The sequence below is a fragment of the Alosa alosa genome, chromosome 13 (genome assembly GCF_017589495.1).
Source record: "Alosa alosa isolate M-15738 ecotype Scorff River chromosome 13, AALO_Geno_1.1, whole genome shotgun sequence".
Lineage (NCBI taxonomy): Eukaryota > Metazoa > Chordata > Actinopteri > Clupeiformes > Clupeidae > Alosa > Alosa alosa.
In genome coordinates this window covers 21483323-21508426 of record NC_063201.1, presented here as the reverse complement: position 1 = coordinate 21508426, position 25104 = coordinate 21483323, and the positions used below count along the sequence as shown (strand labels likewise).

General features: G+C 43.5%; 1 protein-coding gene across 1 annotated transcript in view; it reads right to left on the bottom strand.

The window, feature by feature from the left end:
• Positions 1-25104, bottom strand: part of ascc3 (activating signal cointegrator 1 complex subunit 3) — a 202360-nt gene that overhangs the window by 81839 nt on the left and 95417 nt on the right. Inside the window, exons 12-13 of the mRNA XM_048261920.1 lie at positions 11768-11944; positions 9660-9731 (exon numbers count right to left, since the gene is read on the bottom strand). Of these exons, the coding sequence (XP_048117877.1) occupies positions 9660-9731; positions 11768-11944 (249 nt within the window). The remainder of the gene's footprint in view (positions 1-9659; positions 9732-11767; positions 11945-25104) is intronic.

Genomic DNA, 25104 nt, shown 5'->3' with positions numbered 1-25104 from the left:
GCACGCATACACATGTGCACGCATACACATGTGCACGCATACACATGTGCACGCATACACATGTGCACGCATACACATGTGCACGCATACACATGTGCACGCATACACATGTGCACGCATACACATGTGCACGCATACACATGTGCACGCATACACATGTGCACGCATACACATGTGCACGCATACACATGTGCACGCATACACATGTGCACGCATACACATGTGCACGCATACACATGTGCACGCATACACATGTGCACGCATACACATGTGCACGCATACACATGTGCACGCATACACATGTGCACGCATACACATGTGCACGCATACACATGTGCACGCATACACATGTGCACGCATACACATGTGCACGCATACACATGTGCACGCATACACATGTGCACGCATACACATGTGCACGCATACACATGTGCACGCATACACATGTGCACGCATACACATGTGCACGCATACACATGTGCACGCATACACATGTGCACGCATACACATGTGCACGCATACACATGTGCACGCATACACATGTGCACGCATACACATGTGCACGCATACACATGTGCACGCATACACATGTGCACGCATACACATGTGCACGCATACACATGTGCACGCATACACATGTGCACGCATACACATGTGCACGCATACACATGTGCACGCATACACATGTGCACGCATACACATGTGCACGCATACACATGTGCACGCATACACATGTGCACGCATACACATGTGCACGCATACACATGTGCACGCATACACATGTGCACGCATACACATGTGCACGCATACACATGTGCACGCATACACATGTGCACGCATACACATGTGCACGCATACACATGTGCACGCATACACATGTGCACGCATACACATGTGCACGCATACACATGTGCACGCATACACATGTGCACGCATACACATGTGCACGCATACACATGTGCACGCATACACATGTGCACGCATACACATGTGCACGCATACACATGTGCACGCATACACATGTGCACGCATACACATGTGCACGCATACACATGTGCACGCATACACATGTGCACGCATACACATGTGCACGCATACACATGTGCACGCATACACATGTGCACGCATACACATGTGCACGCATACACATGTGCACGCATACACATGTGCACGCATACACATGTGCACGCATACACATGTGCACGCATACACATGTGCACGCATACACATGTGCACGCATACACATGTGCACGCATACACATGTGCACGCATACACATGTGCACGCATACACATGTGCACGCATACACATGTGCACGCATACACATGTGCACGCATACACATGTGCACGCATACACATGTGCACGCATACACATGTGCACGCATACACATGTGCACGCATACACATGTGCACGCATACACATGTGCACGCATACACATGTGCACGCATACACATGTGCACGCATACACATGTGCACGCATACACATGTGCACGCATACACATGTGCACGCATACACATGTGCACGCATACACATGTGCACGCATACACATGTGCACGCATACACATGTGCACGCATACACATGTGCACGCATACACATGTGCACGCATACACATGTGCACGCATACACATGTGCACGCATACACATGTGCACGCATACACATGTGCACGCATACACATGTGCACATACACATGTGCACGCATACACATGTGCACGCATACACATGTGCACACATACACACGCGCACATAAACATACACATGTGCAAACAAGAATGTTAAACCTGGGCAAAATTGACAATTTTCCTGCATGAAGCATGTAACAAGCTAACACGCACGCACGCACGCATTCAAGGTTGAACCGAGGAAGCATTGAGAGCATTAAACACTTTCCAGCTCCATTCTTCACACACACATACACACACACAAAAGCACACTTATTACCACACGTACACACGCAGATACACACACATCCATCCATCCATGCCCTTGTTCTCAAGGTCACAGTGGTGTGCGAGTGTCTTTTGTTTAGGACAAAAGAGGGGAGTAATTTTCCTATTATACTCAGCTTTGCCCTTGCAAAACAGTCAATAGCACAGACAAAAACAATCAATAACAGAAATACAAGACAGTTATGAGACGTGGCACTGGAGCTGTCCCCTGCCCGCCTGTGTTCTCTCCCGGCTGACTCGCCTCTCTCTCTCTCTCTCTCTCTGTAATGTAGTGTCCTTAGAGGACATGGGTAGTGAAATAGAAAGCAGGATAGAGAGAGAGAAAGAAAGAGAGAGAGATAGAAAGAGGTGTGTGTGTGTGTGGCTGGGGGTGGTGAAAGAGGCAGACACAGAGAAGGGCAGTGACGGGGAGGCTGAATGGAAAAACAGCCCTGTCCAGGCCAGCCCTGACTGTAGGGCCCGAAGGTGTCTGTCTCCCCTTCTCTCCATCTCTCTCTCCCTTTCTTAATCCATCTCTCTCTCTCTCTCTCTCTCTCTCTCTCTCTCTCTCTCTCTCTCATTAACACACACACGCGGTGTACAGTAACCGTACAGGTGACCTCAAACATGCAGCCTTGTGGGTGGGAGTAGCGGCGAACATCCTCCAGAACAGAAGACGGTCCGTCTCTGGTGGCGGGATGCCAGCCATGAGACTGTGGCTTGGCACTCCTGTGGAGCGGGTCTGTTACACTTGGCTCTCCTCCTCTTTATCACAGTGAGGTCTCCCGGAGGTGACTCGTCAAGAATCTTTGGGTCTCCTACTCCTCACTGTTAGAGAGAAGAGCCCACGATGCACATCCTCAGGAGAGGACAGGGAGAGTGGCTGGTACTCAAGAATCTTTGATCTCCTTTTCCACACTACTGTCAACACCGGCATCTTTCCTTTCCTTATCTTTCCTTATCTTATCTTTCCTTTATCAAGGAACCTGGGGCTGTACACACCTGGCAGATCTTCATTTACAATAACTAATTTAATTTAATTTATATATTCATCTTTTTAATGAAAGGATGTCCTTAATAAATATATATATATATATATATATATATATATATATATATATATATATATATATATATATATATATATATTCACACACACACAATTGTAGAGAAAAAACAACAACCGCCCAACCAAAACACAGGAAAAAAATAAATAAAATAAAAACAAAATGAAATCAATAAAAAAAAGAAGTGTCTCTGAACACCTGCCAACCCATTTGCAGCCCCCGCCCACACCAATCTGGAGCCGTGTTTGTGTGGTGTGAATGAGAAACAGCTAGAAATAACGGGGCTAATTTCCCCGAGCAGGCTGCATTTCATGCTGCAAAGCATCTGCTCATCAGGATGGTCAGTGGGGTCCTTAGCAGGTCGAGGAAGAGAGAGAGAGAGAGAGAGAGAGAGAGAGAGAGAGAGAGAGAGAGAAAGAAACAGATAGAGAGAGAAAGAAAAAGAGAAAGAGGGAGAAGGAGAGGATGAGGAAGGACAGGAAAGATAAGAGCAAAGAGAAGAGAAGAGGGGAGGAAAGACTTGTTAAAGGCCTGGCACACCAGGGAGATGGAGGTCTTGTGCCTTCTGGCGATCTTTACTCTTTGGTTGCATTTACAATGAAGTCCGACTTTCCAGAGCAACTTCAGCTGAAAAACCACCTCTGCCTTTAGAGGGGTTTTTGAAGGGCTTTCTGGTTGAATATTTAACCTTTTTACATATCTAAACACAAAGGAAGAGTGTCTAGTCACCTCGCTAATCTGTATGTCACACCACACTATACCATGCCATTACATTACACTGTAAGAATGGTTGTGTTTATCTAAAATGTGACCAAATTGTTGCACTCACTGATCTAACAAAGTGTTTGTGCTAAATGGTGTGTCCACCACCGGACCTGTTCTCAGCGACACTGTGGCAGTTCATCCTCACAGCATCGCACTGCCTGATTAACAGCTCATTTGAAAAGCACACCTTATCTGTGCCCTTCCTGAACTGTGCATCAACAAGGCATTATGGGATAGATCGATGAGACACTTAACACCTCAATACATATGGATTATTACATTTGAGGTCATGGTTGCGGACCATTTATACAACCGTGTTTGTTTGAATGCAAACTTTAGTTTGGATGTTAATGCAATTAAATGAACAGAAAACAACAAATGTATGATTCCTTCTGGGCTAGTATTTATACACTATTTTCTTTTTTTTGTACTATTTTTTTGTTGAGAAGAAAAAAAAAGTCTAATTTTCTCTCCAAAAGAGAACAAACACACACAAACAACACACACACACACACACACACACACACACGCTTCGGTTCCGCAATGGTAAAAGTCCGGGGAGACCTTCTACTGCAAAATGTTATTTATCTAATGTTTTGCCTCTCATCTCCTCCCTTCCCTTCTCTTCTTCTCTCTCTTTTTGATCAGTGTGCAGCAGTGAGGGAGCTATGCTGGCGTATACTGATGGCTCCTAAGCTTATTAAACGTCCGCCGGCCTGCTGTCCGTCGCCACTAGCCACAGCGGGGGTGGGGGAGGTGGGAGGGCACTTCATAAGGAAAATTCCATCCATCACACGCTCCCCGATGAAATTAATATATGTCACAGCCACTTCTGAAAATTTAATATCAAGCTGGGGCACGCAAGGGAGGCCTGCGGGGCCCAGGAGCTGGCCCTGAGCCTGAGAAAAAAGCGATCCGCCACATCATCAACAGCCGCCACAGAGGGTGCGGCAACCTTTTGCCGCTCCAAAACTGCAACTCAACTCACTTTTGGGGCATAGTTTTGAGGGTGAGAATGGCTGGTGGAAACTGCACTGTCGCACAAAATAGGACCTGCTATGAAGAAAGCGATAAATGTGCGGTCAAAGGCACCGACTGGGCGGAGATGGGCCCAAGGTGATGAGTTAAAGATTTGCTTAACGCTGATGAACAGCATTGTCAAGCAATCCCTTTACAATAAATGGGATTACACAATGCAAGACTGTGTTCTGTGTCTTCTGGTATCACAGCACTTTTTCTGGTGCTCAAAACAATTGGCCTGTCCCCGCCCATCTAACGCAGATAAGCCAATGGCAGTAAAACATCAGCCACACAGGCCCACACTACAACTTTAGCTGAAAACTCCATAGAACTGCACTAGAAGCCATGATTCAGTTCTGGCTTTATGGGGTTTTTATAGAGAAGAAAATTGTGCTGGGCAAATGACATGCATGGGATTAATGCAACGCTGATACATGCAATTAATCAGAATTAATTGCCCCCTTGTCAGCCGAACCGAAAATAGTATTTGTTGTGGCCAGGATAAGCTAACGTAAACACCTCAATATGCCTAAAGTTTAACTTAGAGCAGAGAGATGCACCATGTAGTTGACCGTGTTCTACAGCTGGTGTGCCAGTAATCACAATGTGCTTTAATATTAAACCATTGGCTGTGTATATACGGTATATACAGTTATTTTATTAAACCAGTTAACTTTGTCATTAACTGAGGATAGCTTGCAAGCAAAACTAATGGTAAACTATGCCTCTGGCGCTTATGCTTGTTTATAAATAACTAAATGGAACGGGACCAAAGCAGACCTCTTAGGAGACATACTTGTTAGTAAAACCTACTGTTAGAACTAAACATGGTGAATCAGCTTTTAGTTGCTATGCAGTTCAGCTCTGGAACCAATTTTCAGATGAGATCAAAGTTCCCCCAACTGTAGCCAGTTTCTAATCTAGACTTAAGACCAAACTTTTCTCAGATGTTTTCTGCTAAGTGATCAAATGCTCATTGCCCAGTTCACAGAGCACTCTTTGGGTGAGTACTATTATTCTTTGTAGTACTATTGCTGTCCTTTATTGGGCAATGGGGGATTCTGTAAAGTAGTTGCCCTGTCATTCTAACAGAATAGACAGATCGGGCATAGTTAACGTGTAATGGCTCGTTCTTTACGGCTCAAGAGTTACAGCTCTACTGGGTTTCTCTGAAACTTTGAGTGTTAACTATTTGGGTGTTCCTACTCCATAAGGGGAACTATTGAGCCCCCTGGTCGGGCATTTTGGCACTGAAAGGAAACATATGTGTGCACACACAGTTTCAGACTATTTCAAAAATCTGTGCTGCTGTTCCCTGGATATTTGACTAGGATCATTATCACGGAGTTACACATTTTTGAACCTGAGAAAATCTTTCAGCTAAAATTGTAATGTTAGCTAAAAGTTAGCAAAGTTGGAGAGACACTGAGATCTGTTTATTTTTCATTACCTTATTCCTTACACCCTTGTGTCCTTGTAACATAAATCAATTTAATTATTTGACATGTGTAGCTTGTCAGACATGCTTATTTTCAATAGACATAAACATTTTAGATGGACAAGTGATGGTATGTAATCGGCACATACAAATGTTCCCAGATAGAGAGGAATATGTCACTATGGCTATATTCAAAAAACATGCCTTGGCAGACATTAATGTATCGCCAGAGTTTTAGACACCCTGTCTAGCCAGAACTGGCCGTTCCCACCAACCATGTCCGCCGCCAAACTAGGGCCCCTAGATTTTCTGCCATCAACCACTATGTGTGTGTGTCTGTGTGTGTGTGTGTGTGTGTGTGTGTGTCACAACATGCACACACACACACAAAGGTGCTGATTTGGAGCCAACGCTCCAGGGGGTTTGTTGTTTAAGCATCATGCCACTATAATTAGATTGCGGCTAATAGTTCAAAAAAGACGGATGACTTCCAAATAGCGTTAATAGCTTTGACTGTCCCTTGACACATCCGTATCTATCCGTCTCTGTGTGTGTGTGTGTGTGTGTGTGTGTGTGTGTGTGTGTGTGTGTTTTGTTTGGTAAACTCTGGCACAGACCTGGTGGGCTGGACTGGGACTTGGATACACAGAGCAGATGGACCCAAACCGAGACTGCATGCAAGCACACACCCACCCAAACACACACACACTCCCATACACAGGAAGAGACAGACACAATCTCTCACAATCTCTCTCTCTCCCACAAAAATAGGCACACACACTCACCATCTCTTTCTCACACACACCCCACACATGTAAACACACACAAACACACACACACAGTCACAGAGGTAGACAGACAGAGACTATCTCTCTCTGTAACACAAACATGCACACACACACACTTACTCATACACTTCCTCAGTTAATTGTCAGACTCTGAGGAGTGCAGTGCTCAGCCAATCAGTACAGGGCCTGGAGCAGAATGTCTCCTATGGCCTCACAACTGTTAACTGGAGTTGGAATAGTCACACACACAAACTCTAAGCTCAGACCAGCAGTCCGCAGTGAAGCTGGTGCACATCAGCTGGTCCTAGGCCCTCGCGCCAGACAGAGAGTAGATGAGTTTGCTTTGGGATGTTTAGAAGTAGACGGACCGGGTGTACGAAAAGACAACCATACAGTGAGAATTCATTTCAACTGACTAAAGCATCACACAGACCTCAACGCCAGCTCAATGACAGAGCAAGGTGGTCTCAAGGGCCAAAGGGTTAAGGGGGGTTAAATATGGTGACACCAAACATAACTCACCTTCAGTCTATGTTGTACTGAGTCTTGAGCTTGAGATGTAAATATGTGACATGTAATTTTGTTGGAAATGTTGATATTGTTTGCTCATCGCAAATGTTCTCAACTGCAGAAGAGGAGAAGAGGGTCCGCCTGTCCGTCCATATGTACACATGTGAGAGTTTTTTTTACGCATGTTATAATTTTGAGGCAGACTAGACTTCCACCCATATTTCCATACTTTTTCTGCAGAGACACTGAGACATCTTGAGATGATATGCTCTGCCTCAGATATAGAAAACTCGCTATCATGATGATGCAGGGAACAGCGAAGCTCAAGAATACCACTGTCGAGCCCTGCAGTCAGGAACTCAGTGTAATCACTTGGCTTGCTTGTCACTGGGGGTGTGTGCGTGAAAGAGAGAAAAAATAAACGACCCACAGGTTTTATATTTATTTAGATGATTTTCCCTCCTGTGGGTAGTGTGGATGCGACCACTTTGGCGCTTCAGTGTGGTCTCCTCACCTCTGTGATTTATGGGATGCAGAAATTGAGTTTGTCTGGAGTCACAGGGCACAAATTGCCACTAGAGAGAGGGAAAGAGAGAGGGGTTGAGGGAGAGAGACGGATAGAGAGAGAGAGCAAGTAAGAGGGAGTTAGAGAGAGAGGGGGATAGAGATGAAGAAAGAGAGAGAGAGAGATAGAGAGAGAGAGAGAGAGAGAGAGAGAGAGAGAGAGAGAGAGAGAAGGCCTGGTTCTATGCTGGCGACCTTCGGCAAGTCATCTGCAGGGCTGGAGGGAATGGAGGGGCCGGGTGGCGGCGCTTTGCTGGTGATTAATACCCCATTAGCCTTGACTGAACCCGGGCCGTAGATCCCGTCCCACGGCGCAGATTTAACTTTTTCTGCTGGGCAACATGAGATCACGCAGGCTCCTTAAGGCTGATATACGGTAGCAATGTGTGTGTGTGTGTGTGTGTGTACGTGTGTGTGTGTACGTGTGTGGTGTTTGTAAAACAGGTGGAGACCTCAAAATGAAACACTGCCGGAAAAAACTAAAAGCACATGCCTTGCTTAAAGAAACAAGGGAACATAGAAACATAGAAACTAGGGTTGTGCCGATGCACGGATATCATCGTCCATCGTGATGGTGGAGTTATCACATATTAGTCTACCGTCTTATTCAAATAATTCCTGACTGTGACGTGAATGTGTTGTCTTTTTGTAGCCTACATGTCTCGCAGGCCTATAGCCTACATTAGACGTAAAATATGTAGCCTAATAGTCCTATTGAATTATTATTGTTAGGCTACGACTAGGACATTCTAGCGCTCAAGTATTTTTGCGAGGCTACAGCTAGCGCCACATGCATCCTCCTCTGTGTTAAAATAAACCATTTCTTTTGTTAATTATAGGATCAGAAGGTAGCCTATCCGTCTTTCACTGTAAGGCTTGTATTTCATACATTTAGCAAAAGTCCCAGACAGCAGTGGAGTGGTAATCGGGATTCGTTATTTATAAAAGTTTTTTTTTACTTCGCCCTCCTATAGCCTGGACTGCACGATCGCAGCCCTTTACTTTCACTTCCTGCCGCCCTCATAGTCAGCATAGACGGTAGCCTGATAACGTGGGATACTGCATAGCGTACTACAGAAGATTTTAAATGAGTGACCACTAGTAGTCTTAGACCAATAGTAGTCTTAAGTAGCTTTTTTGCTAGGCCCAGCGAAGGCTGGCAATGTGTAATATTCCGCTGGTTGGTGTACACGCAAATGTTCAGATTGATTGTCTATCCGGCTTTCACAACGATTTTCTTGGAGCAGATCTTCCACACAACTCAACTTCGGTAGCCTGGCCAGTATGTCTCTTTTAGCTGTCCACTTTCATCAAGCCGAATAGCCTATAATATATTTTTTATTTTTTATGTAGAACATTATAAATGTATTTCTGTACAGACATATGGTAATTAATTAGTGTTTACTACCCTACCCATCCCCCCCCCGACGATATCATCGTCCATCTCGATGTTTTACTGTACACATCGTCAAATGCCAATTTAGGGGACATCGTCCAACCCAAATAGAAACACACACAAACATAAACACACATGTGCACACATTCACATGTACTGTACAATATATGTGGGGGTTTCTACCTGGTGTCCAGCTCTGATTTGTTTCAGGACATTTTCATAGCACACCTCCTCCATGTCGTGCAGCTGCTGGACCTGAGACAAAGGAAAAAAGAAGACGCCCACCACTAGGCTCAGTCTCAACCACTCTCTTAGGCTCAGTCTCATCCAATCTCTTTGGCTCAGTCTCAACCACTCTCTTAAGGCCCATTCACACCAAGAACGATAACGATAACTATAAATATCGTTCTCGTTAATATGAATGACTACGTTCACACATAAACTATAACGACATAAAGAACGATATTGTTGGGGATCACTTTCAGAGCGATTTTCAGAATGATAAAAAGCTAATAGCCAATCAGAACCCATCAAATTTTAACCTACACATTTATTAACATAAGTATCGGAACTCCCCCTATTACCGTCGGTCCCGTATTTCCGCCGTCTTGCGTACATGTGTCCTGCGTCTTAATATCCATTTCTATACAAACCAAGACGGCGGATTCCTAAAGAAACGCAAGCACCCACACCATAGGTGTATCTAAATTAGCTATGTACCAAAAATGACATTTTACCATGACTCGAAGAGATGTAAACAGTGTTGTAAGTAGGGATGTAACGGTATGAAAATTTAACCTCACGGTTATAGTGACCAAAACTATCACGGTTTTCGGTATCATCACGGTATTTCTAAAAGTGTGTTCAATATGTTCAGAAAGCACTGATAGGCCTCACAAGCTGAAATAGTTTCAAAAAGTGTCCCGTTCACATTTTTCTTTCATGTTTAATTGGCTATGTGCTTATAGCTTAACTTACCCTACCATAACTTGGAGTTTGCCATTTCTGTTATTTGGATCCAATGAGTGAGACCAAAGTAAGCGTTCAAAATAAAACTTTAGGCAACTGTATTCTCCTGATAACGTGAGTGGAATGGATTTAATGTGGACACAAACATAAAAAGACGCAGAGTGGCTACAGTACATGATACAGTGCACATATATTGCAGTGAAAATGTTCCGCCTTTTAAAATCAGGTGTAGCCTAATCCGAATTGTAGTTAAAACCATCAATTAGACAACAGAATCAGTAGGGTACCAGTTTTGTTTCATTGTACCAGGCCTACTGTATGTCAAAATCAGGCTCGGATGAAGCTGGGAAGGATTAAACATACGGTTTCCACACCGCGGTAATCAACAGTGATAATTATGATATTTGAAATGAAAACGGTAATTGTTATCGTCAACATTTTTATCGCGGTTTACCATTATACCAGTAATCGTTACATCCCTAGTTGTAAGGCTGCGTGTACACATCCGCTTGGAGCTCCAGTGGAATTTTAATTTCATGACGAGAATTCTCGGTCTAACCGCTCATGTGCCGTTGAAAAGGCGTATATAGGCGACCCATCAGGCGACTCCGAGCATGGTAAACAAAATCGGATATTTCAGGCAGGAAATGCTCACGTTAAGAACCAAACTAGATTTTGTTCAAATCTACACACCTATGGCTACTGAAAAATGTAAGGTTCATTTAGCAAATTTGATTTTGAAGTGTTAAAAATATAATTGTTTTAGAATTTCCGAACAAAAGTGGTGATAATTGGGGTGTTACGATAGAGACTTTGTTTATCATTGTTCAGTGTGAACGCTTTTATCGTTATGGTTATAGTTATCGTTATCGTTCTTGGTATGAATAGGCCTTTAGGCTCAGTCTCAACCACTCTCTTAGGCTTATTTGCTGCTTCTGATATGTACAGCATGCTTGGCAGTCCTTTCCGGGTTTCAAGGCTAATACACTGCACTTACTGACAGCCGCAGAGAGACCAACCTAAACATTGCATTTTCTAAAGTCTAGTTTTATGGACACCAAGCCAAAAGGGAAATAAGCACTCCACAACACACACTCATAATTTGACATCATTAGATTAAAGGGTGTCTGTCTGTGTGTACGTGTGTTTGAGTATTTTTACACACATCTATATGTTGATCTTTGTGCTCATCTGTGTGTCTGTCTCTATACATGCATGCGTATATGTATGTGCATGTCTGACATGAGTGCGTGTGTGTGTGTGTGTGTGTGTGTGTGTGTGTGTGTGTGTGTGTGCGTGTGTGTGTTTGTGCCTTTCTTCACCTTGCTGGTGGCCTTAACGCCCACAAAGCTCTGTCCGAGGGGCACGGGTCGGAAGCGGCTGTCAAAGTAAAAGAGGCCGATGTAGGGGTTAACGTGCAGGAAGGACGCCACGTCCAGGTAGTTGGGCAGCGTGGCCGACAGGCCCAGGATTCGGATCATGCTCTGCGTGGACTCCACCTGTGGAACCAGAGAGACACGGAGACATGGAGAGGGACAACGTGAGCAAGGGCAGAATGAGTGATCACATTTCACACACAAACGCACGCACGCACGCACGCACAATCCAGCAGCTCTGGGAAGGTGGTCAATGTACAAGGCTATATCAGGCTAATGGTTAGTAAACAGCTTTTTGTTTTTGTTCAGGTGGGTGTCATGTCATGATGGCCTCTGGCATCCCAATCCACTTACCCTGCCTGTATTCGTTTTTAAAGCCCACACAGTGTCCATATACCACCAAGTAACTGTTTTAAAGAGAGTGAAGAGCCAAGTAACTGTTTTAAAGAGAGTGGTGAAGAGCCGGTGTGTGTGTGTGTGTGTGTGTGTGTGTGTGTGTGTGTGTGTGTGTGTGTGTGTGTGTGTGTGTGTGTGTGTGTGTGTGTGTGTGTGAAGGTAATAGAGAAATAAAGGGCGAGAAAAGGAGAAGGCTCTATATCTCGGCATCCTGCTGTGGTCAGAGAAGACTACTGTATGCAGGAGCTGTCCCACGCTTTTATCTAGATATTACACTGCCGCGCGTCCTCTCCTGGTGGACATATACTCTCTCTCTCAAACACACACACACACACACACACACACACACCTGATGGAAGAGCAGCCCTTCACACTAATGAAGTGTGCTTTAGTCATTAGAATTCTGGGTAATATGGTTTAGGAAGTACAAGATGAGTTTCTCCCTCTCATCACTAAACCACTCACATCCTGTCACAAACACATGCTTTCAAGTGGACGCACACAGGCATGCACGCACGCACGCGCACACATACACACACACACACTCTGTTACAACCTCTACATACTCTTTTTTTCGTCTCTTTCCCTCAACAAATGCACAAATCGAATTAATACACACGTACGCTTCTCAATCTACCAGACTGCTACGGTGTGCGTTTGATTCCAGTGTGACTGAGTTAGAGGCCAGCCAGTGCCCCATGTTTGTAGGTGTGTGTGTGTGTGTGTGTGTGTGTGTGTGTGTGTGCGTGCATCTTCTCAAGCCCCAGGTGACTGGAGGCCTGAGGCAGCCACACAGCCTTATGAACTTAAAGCCACTGCTGTGCTTCTCGTCGGACATAATGAGTAGCCCATACTAACTCCTCACTAACCTAACTTATCATAATATGAACTCTTAACTCCATCACTGCGCCTCATAGCCTAACATCAATCTAACAACACAACACATTTGACCACAAGGTGTGTCGGATCTTGTTCAGGATGCAGAGAGAGAGAGAGAGAGAGAGAGAGAAGAGAGAGAGAGAGAATCTGCAATGTTCTATTCATCTACAACACAAATGCCAAGTGAACTGGTCCCTCGTACTCATCCCCATTCCTACTTTAGTCCAGCAGCCTGAGAGGGCAACCAAAACCATCACCTGAAAAACCTGAAATGCCTCCAGTTCACTCCACTGCTGCTCCCGCTCACACCGGGAAATAGTGCTGACAGAGATCTAGCTCGTGCTGACAGAGATCTAGCCAGTTGGAAAACAGAATAATTGGTTCTCCAGACAGGAGGAGCGGAGCGGGGAACAATGGCAAAGTGGTGTGAAATAATGCAGGCTGCCAGGCTTGGTGTCGAGCCCGCGTAAAAACAGCTTGCCGACTATCAATGCAACAAAGGGATGGATTACTATGCAGGGAAAGCATCCTTGGTATCACAGCAACAACTAATTATACCACCACTAAATTTCAGATGCAGAGTCCACAAGTACACAACCCTACACCTTCTATATGTATCCAGCTATAACATGCAAGCTCATTAAAATGTAAGTTTAATACAATTTCAGATAAAATATCTGTACAACTTCTATGCCACTATATGCAAATTATACTACAGGTATACAGTTCCTGGAGTGCCTTGATCAATCCATGATCCTGGAGTTGTTTTTGCTATACCAGTGGAGCCATAGGACAGCATTATGACACGCAATGACTATGAACCCTACAGCTCTCTCTCACACACACACACTGCGCATGCCTGCTGAGGACTCTTGTGTGCCGAGGCGTGATCTAGACGGAGGGCTGGTTGGCATGCGGGCCACGGAGCGAGGGCCCTTGCATGTTGTTTTGGTTTTAAAGAGACGTGTTGGGGGCCGCGGAGAGCCGGGGCGTGCGGCTTCACCTGAGAGCATCAAAGTACATATCTGATGAGCCTCCACCTCCTGCACCGTCTCCGCACTACAAATCCCCTCCACCTCTCAGTTTCATTACCATCAGTCCTGACAGTCTGGAGGAGGAACCAGTGGAGGAGAGAGAGAAGGAGAGAGGAGAGAGGAGAGGGGACAGAGAGAGAGAGTGTGAACGAGTCAGAGAAGGAGAGGAAGAGAGGAAGGGAGGGAGGAGGAGCAGGAGAGATAAAGATGGAGATGAATCAGAGAGGTGAGAGGCAGGGAGAGTGAGGGGAAATATGAAAGAGAAAGACAAGGAGGAAGAAAGGGTGAGAGAGAGAGAGAGAGAGAGAGAGAGAGAGAGAGAGAGAGAGAGAGAGAGAGAGAGAGACAAACAAAGTTAGGGAGTCAGAGGGAGAGAGGTTTGATGAGGACAGCCTGAAAGCGGAGCATGTCTCGGATCAAAGGGCTGGGTAAAGAGAACAGAGAGGGAGAGGAGGAGGAAGAGGAGGAGAGCAGGAGGAAGAGCTGGAGTGATTCATGCGTGGGCTCTTTCACACCCCATGAGAGGGGGAACGAGGCAGACTGGGCCAGAGGCCATCGGAACTCTCTTTCTTTCCCTTCCATGTGTCCAGAACACGCTGGCCATTGTGAGTTCTCAGACAGTCCTCTGACTCCTGATGAAAACAGAACAAAATGAAATGAAATGGAAGCACTGGGACGAACGTCTGACTTTTGGAACTGCATACACATGTTAATGATGTGGGGGCCACGAGTGCTGGAAATCAACATGTCAAGGTACATTCATCATGCTGTCAGACCAGAGGGCATTGTGGGTAAGAACAAAAAACAAAAAAACAAACTAGGGCTAAAGCGATTACTCTCAAATAATTTGATTACAAAAAAATGATCGAGGAAAATCCTCTGCCTCGAAGCTTCGCTTAATTCCCATCACTTGCGTTAGTGGCCTGCTCAGCTCAGGGATTATTGTTTCACATGGACTGTTATTACTGATGCCCGCACCACTTTCAGAATTAAGTTGGCGAGATGACAAAGAGCCAAGAAACCGTCCGTAAAAAGCAGAGAAGGCAAGGTGCAATTTGTCCACTGCAAAGCAGAACTGGCGTACTACAACAGCACGTCAACGATGATTCAACATCTGAGCCAAAAGCCTCCAGTTGTTGACACCAGCTATTGATGTTAGCTGATTTAATGTATTAGCTACGTATTAGAACGTATTTGTATTTCGTATGGTATAGCGGCTGTAGCCTAATGTCATGAGTCGATATGACGTTAAGTTGTGGAAATTGTAAGTAGTAAAATAATTCATTTAAAATTGCAAGTGAGCAATACACCAAAAAACTCATCACACACAATCATCTCTCCCTCTCTCTCGCAGACGCACGGGCACCCGGTGTTAGGTTAGGCCACCTCACCTATCGCCTACTCCAGACATAATTATTACAGCGCTGACAAAAAAAACAAAAAAAACCTGAATTACTTCAAGAATCAAAACTGCAGTTTTGGAGGAAATATTTGCTGTTCTAATGCACCTACTGTACTTCACTGCATAAATGCAGTATTTTGGACAGGAAAATACTAAAGTACTGCACTGTATTGTAGTATAACTGCACTGGAAAAACTGCAGTTTTTTTTGTAAGGGAGGTTGTATTTGGTAGTAATGGTAAATGCTGCAGATGCACAAATCTACATAAAGCCGATATATTAATTTACTTTGAAGTGTCTAGGGCTAGTTTACAGCATGACATTTGTAGTGCATATGAATAAATTGCACTTCATAATGCAAAATTATTTTTTATCCGATTACTCGCTAGAATACTCAATTCCAAAAAGAATCGATAGCTGCAGCCCTAAAACAAACAAACAAAAAAACACAACTACAAAACTACATTTGGTGTCTTGTAGAGAACGAAAAATCATGCTCACTACCAAGATTTACAATTAATAAATCCAACCACAGGTTTCCCTATTAAGGCATGTGTGTTGAGTGTAGAAGAGCACACATGCCAGACAGGAGGCCGAGGTTCGGTCTCAACCCGGGCCAATCCCCTCCTCCCACTGGCAGAGGCAGCAAAGCACCTGGGCAGCACTGCACAACAACAGACACTTTTATAGGGCTGCTGTTGCACAACAGACACTTTTATAGGGCTGCTGCCTTTAAAGTGTGCCCTACTCTTCCTTGGTGGGGTGGTGTGTGTGTGTGTGTGTGTGTGTGTGGGGGTGGCTCACTGAGTGCTTTTTTTATGTCAGGTAGGACACAGTAATTATTTTTAAAAGGGATTGGGGGGTCATTTGGGCAGAGAAACGGAGGAAGTGTGAGGGAGGGTGTTAGACAAGGGGAATAATAACTAGACTAATAAACAGAAGTGTGAAGAGAGAGGGGGAGATGGGGAAAGAGAGAGAGAGAGAGAGAGAGAGAAATGAAAGGAGGAGAGAAAGATGTATATTTTTGTCATGACTACTCTGGTAACGGGAGTGACACCACTCTTTGTTTCTTCACACTCTCTTTGTTTGGCCAGGGAAAAACGGCTAGAACAGAAACACACTGTGTGGAGAGTTGCTGTAATTGATGTAAAATGCTCGATACACAATCAAATAGCTTTCATCCCGTTGTTACACCTATCAGGTACACAGGCTTTCTTTCATCTTACACTCTCAAGTAGCTCTACTTCTCATACACACACACAAACACAAACACGCACACACACACACACAAGCAGGCACAGAGTACTTCTGAAATCTGTTTGTTCCAACTCCCTGGTGCTGTGGATCAAAGCTAGCGTATACGATAAACCAATCTATGATTTTGCGAACAAAATCGATCTAGTCGGGGTAAAAAAAACAGATTCCCATTTCTGCGCTGACGTTACACAAACAACCTGGTGGGCTAGTTCAGCAGTCCTCCACCATCCATCATACTCCATGGTCAAACATGGAGGTTGAATGTGTGTGTGTGTGTGTGTCTGTGTGTGTGTGTAAGAGAGAGAGAGTGTGTGTGTGCATGCATGCATGCATGTGTGTGCATAAGAGAGATGGAAACACACTGGAGTTTCATAAGAAATGCCTGAGAGGTCTGAGGGGAAGGAGGAGAGAGCATTAGAGAGATAAAGAGAAAGGGACAGAAAAGGATGAAGAGGAGGGAGAGAAGGAAATTAATGAGAGAGAGAGAGATCAAGAGAGAGAGAAAAAGAGAGATAGAGAGCGAAGAGGGGCGAGGCAAGAAACATGAAGAGAAAGTGTGTGTGTGCGGAGAGACAGGACAGAGATACCAACCAATAAAACACACACCTCACACCAATCACTGAGTTTAGGAGTCACACACACACACACTTTTTAATGGGGCAGCCGTGACCGAAAGTGAAGGTTAGCGCTTCGGACTTGTAACCGGAGGGTTGCCGTTTCGAACCCCGACCAGTAGGCACGGCTGAAGTGCCCTTGAGCAAAGCACCTAACCCCTCACTGCTCCCCGAGTGCCACTGTTGTTGCAGGCAGCTCACTGCGCAGGGATTAGTGTGTTCTTCACCTCGCTGTGTGTTCACTGTGTGCTGAGTGTGTTTCACTAATTCACGGATTGGGATAAATGCAGAGATCAAATTTCCCTCACAAGATCAAAAGAGTATATATACTTATACTATATACTTTTCTCCCCCTCACACACTTACCAACCAAAACACTCACCATCCTAAATAACAATCATCTGTGAAAACTGATAAAAGCTTATGACTCATGTTTACATATCAATTTCTCTGCTTTTATATGTCAAAGAAAATAGGGCCATTTGGGGGGGGAGGAGGGAGAGAGAGAGAGAGAGAGAGAGAGAAAGAGAGAGAGAGCTTCTTTTCTCTCCACACCAATATTTTATGGATGAGGCCATTCACTTTTCTCCTTCCACAGGCAACAATCTTGCTTACGGCGCGTCAATCAATAATTCAAAGCCTCTTACACACAAGAATACCGCCAGAGTTTGGAGTCCAGACGGAGAGAGAGAGATACAGTAGAATGAAAGAGAGAAAGAGCAGTGTAGCGGGTGAAGTGTATGACATCATCAAATCAATATATTCGCAACAAGTGTGGAGTAAAAATTGGCTACAAAAGAACTGAATACTTCACTCAAGGGCGTGGGGTGAGACAGGGTTGCAGATTGAGCCCAATTTTGTTTGAATGAATTTGCGGAAACGATCTGCAACACCTGGGCTCACCCGGTTGGACACGGAAGTTAAATTCCTGCTCGTTGCTGATGACCAGGTGCTGTTGTGGCCCACTGAAAAAAGGTCTACAGCAACACCTGGACCTGCTAGAGCAGTACTGTCAGAACTGGACCTTGACAAGACAAATTGGACAAATCAAAACGTTATGATCAGCCAAAAGGAACCACGACCTCAAGGAACTAGACACCTTTTAAAACCTTTGTAACAGCAACCTATTTAAAATCAACATTCTAATTAAAATCTGGTCCAAAATATTCAACACTGTAATCCTACCTATTGCGCTTTATGGATGTGAAATATGGGGTCCACTGTGTAAGCAAAATTACAGTAGATGAGACACACACCCTGCAGAAGCCCTGCGTGCTGAATACTGAAGAAATGTGTTAAATCCAAAGAATAGACATGTCACATATCACTTTTTCTTCATAGCCAAGTCAATAAAGCACATATAATTGAATTGAATAGATTTGAGAGAAAGAGAAAGAAAGATCAAGAGACTCAATTTTCAAAAACCTCTGGCCTTGGTTGTACCCAACTTTAAAATATTTTAAATAAAAGGGACTTACTCCTCTTTCCAGTCACCTATGGGAGCCAGCATCCCAGCATGCTGTAGAACGACAGCTTTATTAATTTCCTGTGCAAGATTGACACCTGACTGAAGCTCGCTGGAACGGAACGGGGGTAAGGAACGTTCTGGAGCGTCTGCTGCCGTCTCATGCGTCTGACTGTGGGTATTTGCATAATCACACTAATATTCCAAACGGCCGGCGTGATTCCGACACCAAGAGCCGCCAATCACCATCAGCAGGGACCTGTCGCACAGCAGGGCCTCCAACACGGGAAAGACACAACCGCCACACCTGAGATGTCGATCACACGCATAACCACAGTCACCTACTGTCAACTACTGCATCTGTACGCTCACACACACACTGTATCACTCACTCATACACTCACTCACTCACACACACACACACACACTCTCTTTTTTAACACACACACACACTCTCTCTTTCACTCACACACACACAAACACGCACGCACGCACGCTCTCTCTCTCTCTCTCTCTCTCTGACACACAATAATATGTCTGAAATACATATAAACAAATGCAACCACACCATCTGTCTCACAAACATCCACACATAAGCAAAAGCAAATCACACACACTCAAATGCCACTCACACATACTGTACAAGGCAATATACACCCACAATGTAGTGTTAATTTTGTCACCTATTTTTAATTTAGTCTTAGTCTTAGTCTTGTGACGAAATGTCCTTTTTAGTCTTTATCATTAGTTATAGTCAAGTTTTAGTTCCACTAAAAAGTCCTGGCATTTTAGTCTGGTTTTAGTCAAAAGAAAACTAAAAGGTATCTTAGTCTTAGTCAGTTTTAGTCACATTTTAGTCTTTTTTTTTATAACAAATTATTTCTGATTATCATTTGAGTCAAATAGTGTTTCACACATCTCAATTTTCCAACAATATTATGTGTCCACAGGGCTACTTCGCCTGTTATAATTACTCATTCTGATATTTTGTCAGTCAGTAAAGTAGCAAGTCGAGCTACAGTTATAGCTTCGGCTGGGATTTTGACCATAAGACAGTAAAAGACGGACTGACCACTGTCATTCGTGAGACCAGTGTTTCTTAAAGTGTGGTCCAGGGATCACTGGTGGTCCCATAGGCTATCCCAAGTGGTCCGCGCAGACGATGGTAAAATATAATATAGATGAGTTGTTTGCAATATTGAACCAAGTTGTATGTCAAAACAGTTCTTGAAACACTGTCTATGTAAAGATATGCCAGTTTAAATCATACAGTATGAATCACACAATAAGCAAAGTGCAAAGACAATAAGCAAGGTGGTTCAGTGAGTAGGCTGTATTTTCAGGACTAATTATAGGCTACTGTTGAAGTACAGTGGGCATAAACTTTAAATGGCTCACTTCATTAAGCACGCCGGCGTGAAGCCAGCGGAAGCTTTAGTACCACTTTCAGCCACTGTCGTCCGCTTCTGCCACTTTGTACATCGCTCTGTCAGTGGTAATTGTTACCAGAGGAATCCCCACGGATTCAATAAATGCAATAAATCATAATTAAAACATTAGCTCCTGATTAAGGCTACTTGGGTATGGCTTAAGGCTTGACTAAAACGGTGGTAGCAAAAATCCAAATCTGCTTTTGATAGCCTACCGGTGCAGCTCCACAAAAGCGAAAAATATCTTAACTGGCTGTCTGTGTTATTGTCAGTGTTGGGGGAACGCAACTTCACGCAATCAAAACAGTGTCTTAATTTTGCCCTTACTTCTGACTGCAATGTAGTCAATTGACTGCTTGACATGTCATTTTTATTTTTTCTGTACAATAAACAAATACATCTGCTTTTATGCCAGAATTACATTCATATTTGACTGACTGCAGAATGCCACTTCCCCTCCCCATATTCCAAGATTAAGACAGTAGCCTATACAAAAAAGCACTTCATACTATCATAAAAATTGTTAAAACAATAGCTATTTGCAATTTGACAAAACACTGGTCCTCATTTTGCGAATGCTAGGGCGATATGAGCCTGTTGCATTTAGTTAGATGTCCCAGTCCATCATAATGTTTGAAAACCACTGGCTCGTAATCACAATAATGTAACACAGGACAGTTGGATAGCCTACTTCATCATGTCCCCATGCCTACATTTTTGTGAGTAGCATAGAGATAAAAAAAACAATAAAGTATGGCTCTCCGCTTGGGACATCGAAAACTTATATTTTTAATAGACTACCGTCGAGATGCTGACTTGCAAAAAAAGCCTCGATAACACGTTATCTCCACTATCATCAGTCATGCCCTTGATCAAAAGTGGGGAATGAAATAAAAGTTTGAGAACCACTGGTTTAACAAGTTACCTGCAGTCCAGAACACACAGAATCTGTTGCAATATTCTGATGATCGGCAATGATATCGGCAAATGTTTGTTTTCCAAAGTAAGAATTTCACCTTCCGACAATTTCACCTTCGACAATGAATAGCTCATTACACTTGTTACTGTTAAACGTGGGCCTACCTGGTATCATTACAAACATTATTCTGTGTCCTAAAACTGGCATATTTTATGGCATTGTGTCATGTAAGTTCATTGCAAAATCTAGAAAATGTGTGAGGTGGTCAGCGGAGACAATTGAGACACACATTGGATTGTGTTATTACTTGAACATTCCACACTATCCACAGCTGTGGTAAGCCTATCAGGGGCAGGAGGATTACTGTTAAGCGCGAGGCTTTATATACAATTCTTCAACATAAGGGCTCGAATGTTGTCTTGTTTGTGGAGCGCTTTTAGCCGGCGTCTGTAATCTCGGCTTCATTGAAAATGAGGGCTTCCCTCAATGACCCTCCCAGAATAAATAAAAAGGTTGAATGAATGAATGAATGAATGAATGAATGAATGCAGGCTTGCCCAAAATAGGCTAAAGCCTGTGGTTTGGCGCAGCCTACAGTAAATAACAGACCCGCCAGAATGTGCGTTATGATGCTTTTTAATGCAAGATGTTTTGGTACCCCACGCACACTGCATGTTCTTAAATAACAATGATCATCAGTAATATTCGACCATTAATTTGGGTAAATGGGCAAGCGTGACCACCTTTTGATTGGCTGATTGGCTGATGATTGTAACGCTGGCATGATTCCAAACACCTCCCTTACGATGATGAGTGACAGGTGACAGGTCTCAGAATCGTCGCTACACAAGGACAGAAGATGATGAATAACTGGGGCCGTAGGCTATTCACAAAGGCTTTTATCTTACTACTAGGAGGGCTACTCCTAAATCGCAAATTAAAGATTTTAGATTGTAGTTTTCTCTTAAAAGTTATTCACAAAGCCTTTCAGACAACTCCAAAACTAGGAGTGAGTCCTCGTTGCTATGGATTACGCCATTACTCATGCACGAGCTTGACTGAAGTGACCACCTTGATTGGCTACAGCCCATTGTAACGCGGAAATTCCAAACACCTCTTTTCGATGATGAGTGACGGTGACAGGTCGGAGAATCGTGCACTACACAAGTAGTCTTGAAGGACGGAAGATGATTAATTACTGAATAAAAAGGCCTAGCCTAAATGAATAAAGAGTGAGGCAAAACAAATAGCCTAGTAGCCTAATGAAACATAGGCCTACGGATTGATGCAGTAGCCTACCTTTGCAACATTATTAAATGAATCTGTCACCATATGCCTAGGCTACGTTTGCAAAAGAGGAGAACATTTTAATTTGATTCACAATGAAACGTTACATTTCATTTACATGTTAACAATGAGTAGTTTTGGTTGTTGTTGGTGGCGTTATTGCATCCCTTTTATGAATGCAAAATTGTTCCCTTGCGATTGGAAGCTCCTGTTGTGCATAGGCCATTTCAAAACATCGCAACGAAAATGCCACAAAAAAAGCTGTTTATGAATAGGTCTTAGTGAGTTAGGAGTCCTCTGGATCAAGCTGTCCCAGACTTAGGTGCTACTTTTAGGTCTAAAATGCTTTGAATTACTTTTGTGGAAAAATTAGAGTCCTAAAGTTAGAGGCACATCCATTATTTTAGGAGTTGCTCCTAAATTAGCCAGTTGAATAAAAAGGCCTAGCCTAAATGAATCAAGGCAAAACATATAGCCTAGTAGCCTAATGAAACATACGGATTGATGTAGCATCTTTGTAACATTATTAAATTATTCTGTTACTATGCCTACGTTTGCAAAATAGAACATTTTAATTTGATTCACAATAATGTTACATTTAATTTACATGTTGACAATGATTAGCCTAGTTTTGGTTGTTGTTGGTGGCGTTATTGCATGTTAGTTATGCCTACAATGCAAAATTGCTTCCTCACGATTGGAAGCTCCTGTAGCTGCATGATTTCAAAAACGGCAGAATGCTGCAGGTTTGTGAATAGGTCTGTGAGTAAGGAGTCCTCTTGACTTATTTTAAGCTGTCAGAGGTGGGAAGCTGTGATTTGTTGGGGGCAGGGGTTAACTGGGCACAAATGTCTGATGGCCCCCCTTCCCCCCAGCCAACGTGAATCGGGTGGTTAGTTAATAGGCCTATCGTGAAGATTTTTCCTGCCATCTAAGGCACGAAGCGCATCTGTGAGGCCAAGCCTCACCAAGTAGCCCGTTTGTTTACAACTAACATTCCATTTAATTAAACTGCTTTATAGGCTATGCGAAATAGTTTTTCAACATTTTGAATATTAGTGTCGGGTGAATTGAAATGTTCTCAAAGTATCCTTATGGCTGAAAGCTGCTTGGGATCCCCCGTCAAACAATATAACCATACAAACGCTGCTTCCTGCACTCATTGTTTCAAAAGGAGTAATTTTGCTTTGTCAGAACTGAAGAGCTGTGGGGCTGACGGGACGCGGCATGCCCAATGAAAATAAATTAACGCAACGCAACAACACAACACAACACAGACCCCTTCTCTTTGCGTCAGTCACTGACATGAACGAAACAGAACCTGCTTCTCACGCAGTCACTGACAGTAACCTAGAATAAATGCATGGGGAAAAAACACTTCCCCATGACAAAGACATCGTAAAACACTGAAAGTTAATATTTTGTCACTAGCAACATACATCTGTCCTTTGTCAAATGTATTATGTTCCAAGTAGCCTATCGTTAATTCTGCTTCATAAAGTTGAACAAATACATTTGCTTATTTCACAGAAAATATAAATAGCCAGATAGGGTCTACAGTACAGAGTTGGTAAGTTATGGTAGGCCCGATGGAAGGGCTGTTATGAGAGTATTAAAATATGGGATATTCTAATGGAAAACATTAAAACGGCAAGACAGCCAGGGGAAAGTTAAAATGGGCCTACGGATAAACCGGAAAAAGTTGGCATGCATTGTTTTGGGTCCCCGTGCACAGGGATTATTTGTCATATTATTAATCACATATGATTATTTGTGAAATTGTGCAAACAGGCACATTTGAAAAGGAAGGACTGGTAGCATGCAAGCTCACGGGAAAGATTGATTTAAGAACGTTATCACAGTGTGTGGCTGTGGCGCGGGCGGAAGACAGCAATTGGCAGGGGAGGGTCATGTCTTTTTTAACAATTCTGTCGGAGGGTCATTGAACAATTTCTAGCAGGCAAGAGAGGGTCATGCAACTTTTGACTGAAGCACTCAAAATTCCTCCGGTGGCCCCTTCAATAAATAACGAACAGTCCCTAGATTGCTGCTGGGCTATATGTCTTGGTTCATGTCTGTTAACAACTCATTGCCATCAAACGCATAGCCTATCTCGCGGTTGCATCCATTACAAACAAACATGCAATGTGAACGTCTGGGATTGGGGAGAGCACTAAATGCTCTACTGAATAAGCACGAAGTCAAACCTTTAAATGAAAATAACTGTTTAATAATAATAAAAAAAAAATTAAAAAAAAAGCTAATGAATTAAACTTGTGACCATCAAAAATCGTTTATCGCCTGTAACTCCGTGATAACAGGACGTAACAGGAAGGCATTTGGCTGAGCAAAGGAGGTTAATATGCTCTATATTTTGTCCAAATTATGTCTGTCTATCATCGTTGCACTCGGAGAAAACCAGAATGTTTAATTTGTCCTGGCGTTTCTTCTCACGGCTGCAAACGGATTCACTAAGCAGTTAACCAAATATTTCTTTTTTTTTTTTAGTGCAGGGCAGGCATATTTCTGGCTATTAAATTATTTCTAAACCAGTCTGCTAAAGTCTGTAGTGAAGTCTGTGTAGGGTTTTCCAGGCTCCAT